The sequence below is a fragment of the Gregarina niphandrodes genome, assembly GCF_000223845.1.
Source record: "Gregarina niphandrodes unplaced genomic scaffold scaffold00068, whole genome shotgun sequence".
In the NCBI taxonomy this organism is placed as follows: domain Eukaryota; phylum Apicomplexa; class Conoidasida; order Eugregarinorida; family Gregarinidae; genus Gregarina; species Gregarina niphandrodes.
This window is the reverse complement of record NW_011645834.1, coordinates 21,367-23,956: the sequence shown is the minus strand read 5'-3', so window position 1 is coordinate 23,956 and position 2,590 is coordinate 21,367. Positions and strand designations below refer to the sequence as shown.

Below are 2,590 nucleotides of genomic sequence, written 5' to 3'. Positions count from 1 at the left end.
AGTGGTCTTAACGGATAACGGCACGAGCTTCGGGGGGCGTTCCATGAGATGGTGGTTAGCGCGTTGGGCTGCGTTCATCTGACGACGGCAACGTATAGGCCGCAAGGCGCTCAGAAGCGGGTTCAAAGCACTGTAGCAAGAAGGACACCGCGACCTGGGTAGGATGGTGGCGGCGGTTTGTCGCACGCACAATACGACACCGCACATCAGCACAGGGGCGACGCCGTACGAGGCCTTATTCGGAAGACCACCGTACTTCGCGCGGTTGCAAGAGGTAACCGGCACAGTGACAGAGGCGCAGAGGAAACAGAGCCTGGCCGCACAGGTGCGTGAGAGATTGCAAAAGGCCACACTCATAGATAGGCCGCTCGAAGAGTCGGGCGCGGATGACCTACGGGTAGGAGGAATAGTAGTCGTCTCGATGGAGCCAGGGTCACAGTGCGAGCGGTCCACGGATATTGACATGACCGACGTTGGCATGAGGACAGAAGCCAACTAGGATGGAAGACAGAAGTCAACTAGGATGAGTTCTTAGGAATGATACAATTTTTCAACTGAGAAGCTGAGGGGGCGTGTTGGCATGTCATGTTGGCAAGGTCGGTTCTCAGTTATTACGTCTCGCCCGCCGAAGCTCGTCTCGCCCGCCGAAGCTTTTTATTAAATACGGGGAGAGCCAGTAACCGCAGCAACGCAAGTTGGCAGAATCGGCACCGAGGACTCCACGACGCAGGCAGCACCACGTCACCAGCGGATCAGTCCGACACAACAGCCATGATTTCCATTTCACGAACCGGTGATTCAACTGGGCGAAGACCTCCCCGTTTTATCGAGTGGCCAGTGCGCATTTGTGGTTGATTTGCCGAACACGGCCAAGTTGAGTGGAAAAAGTTTAGTCGCATTTGATCGTGAGCTTGACCGAGGGACTGCGGCCGTGGGACTTGTCGATGAGACCAAGGTCTCCGTTGAAGTGGTAGCCGGAGTACTGTTCGAACTTGATCGTTGCGGTGGCCAAAGTTTCATCGGGCATGAGCGCCCGGTTGTCCTTGACTGTAATTTTGATCTCGGTTTCGGTGCCTTCTGTCTCGAACGTCCAGGACTCCTCATACTCCGCGGAGGACCCGGAGTCCTTTTTGGTCTGAGTACGGTATGTGCTGTTGCTTCCATAAGATAACATAACAAAAGGGTCGGTGGTATTGCCTCGGCTGTCGTGATCTTCGAGGCCAGAGATCGAGTGAAGTGTTACGGTGACCTTCATGTAGCAGTGTGGGTGTTAAGTAAGGTAATTCAGTAAAGGAATTCAGTAAAGGAATTCAGTAAAGGAATTGAGCAAGGGAATTGGGCGAGTGCCGGTCAAGTTGGTGGGTGGATAAAGCTAAGTTTACTTGAGTGGTTTGATTGGCTGAAAATGTCCCGAGACCTGGTGTCCCAAGACCTTGTGTCCTAGACCTGGTGTCCCAAGACCTTGTGTCCTAGACCTTGTGTCCTAGACCTTGCGTCCTAGACCTTGTGTCCTAGACCTGGTGTCCCTAGACCTTGGGTCCTAGACCTGGTGTCCCTAGACCTTGGGTCCAAGACCTGGTGTCGTAGACCTGGTGTCAGGATTTGGCAAGGTTGGGTTGTTCGCCTATGCATTTGCCGAGAAGAGCAATGGCGGTTTCTGCATGGTCTTTGGACGAGATGGTCCATGGGTGGGTGTACTCATTTTTGGTATTCGTGGGTGTGAGTATAGTGTATAGTTTGCTCAGGTCTGGATTGAGTGGGTGTATCTGATCTTGTAAGTAAAGTGATCTGGATAGTACATCGAAGAATGTGAGTGAGCCTAGATGGTATGGTCTGGGATGTCCAATAAGTTGTCTAGTATAATGCCTAGTGAGTGCACGACCATGTCTAGCATCCCATGAGCCAAGACGATCACTTCCCCATGATGTTCCACCTTTGACAATGTTTGCAACAACATCTTCCGCTGCCAATAAACGTTGCGTCTCAAGTAAACCCTGGGTATAATACAACGAACCGAGCATAGCCTGCAATATACCCTGACCTAATTGACTCGCTTTCCAACGAGTTATGTCACTCTCCCATTTATCGCGCCCTATCTGCAATGTACGACAACTTCGCAACGATGATTTCAAACGCAACAAGAGGACCCGATCTGCCACCTCTCGTCTCTTCTGTCCTCCATATTCAACCACGTAATCCACATAGTACCTTTTAACGCCATAAAATAACTCCGTCAATCGCCGCCACAATCCCGGCTCCACTAACATATCACTAACATATGGCATCTCACGACGACCTATAAAGTAATAAGGATCCCGAGCAGCTTCCTCCAATGCACCCGGAGGAAATCCAAACTCCAGATCCTTCATCAAATCCATCGACGCCTGACGCACCTCAGACGTCATCGTCATGTACAACGCATCCTGACCAGATAGTGCTCCTCCCCGCCCCTCCGGCTCCACATCCTCTTGCGCCATATACTTCGCTTCCACCTCTCTCAACCTCTCCCGAACCCACTCGTCTTCCGCATCCAACACCTCGTCCGGGCCTGGCGGCCCTCGGCCGGGGAGTCCCCGGCCGGGGGGCCCCC

The 2,590-nt window shown here is 52.6% G+C and overlaps 2 protein-coding genes across 2 annotated transcripts; both read right to left on the bottom strand.

Annotated features, from left to right (window-relative positions):
* Window positions 1-889: 889 nt before the first annotated feature.
* GNI_180230 (C2 domain protein) lies at window positions 890-1,174 on the bottom strand (the record flags this gene model as incomplete). Its single annotated transcript, XM_011135190.1, has 1 exon — window positions 890-1,174. The coding sequence occupies one exon, from the start codon at window positions 1,172-1,174 to the stop codon at window positions 890-892; it is 285 nt and encodes a 94-aa protein (XP_011133492.1).
* Window positions 1,175-1,595: 421 nt separating this feature from the next.
* Window positions 1,596-2,477, bottom strand: GNI_180220 (hypothetical protein; the record flags this gene model as incomplete). The annotated part of the gene is made up of 1 exon (XM_011135189.1): window positions 1,596-2,477. One exon carries the CDS (start codon window positions 2,475-2,477, stop codon window positions 1,596-1,598), a length of 882 nt encoding a protein of 293 aa, XP_011133491.1.
* Between the last annotated feature and the right edge of the window lie 113 nt (window positions 2,478-2,590).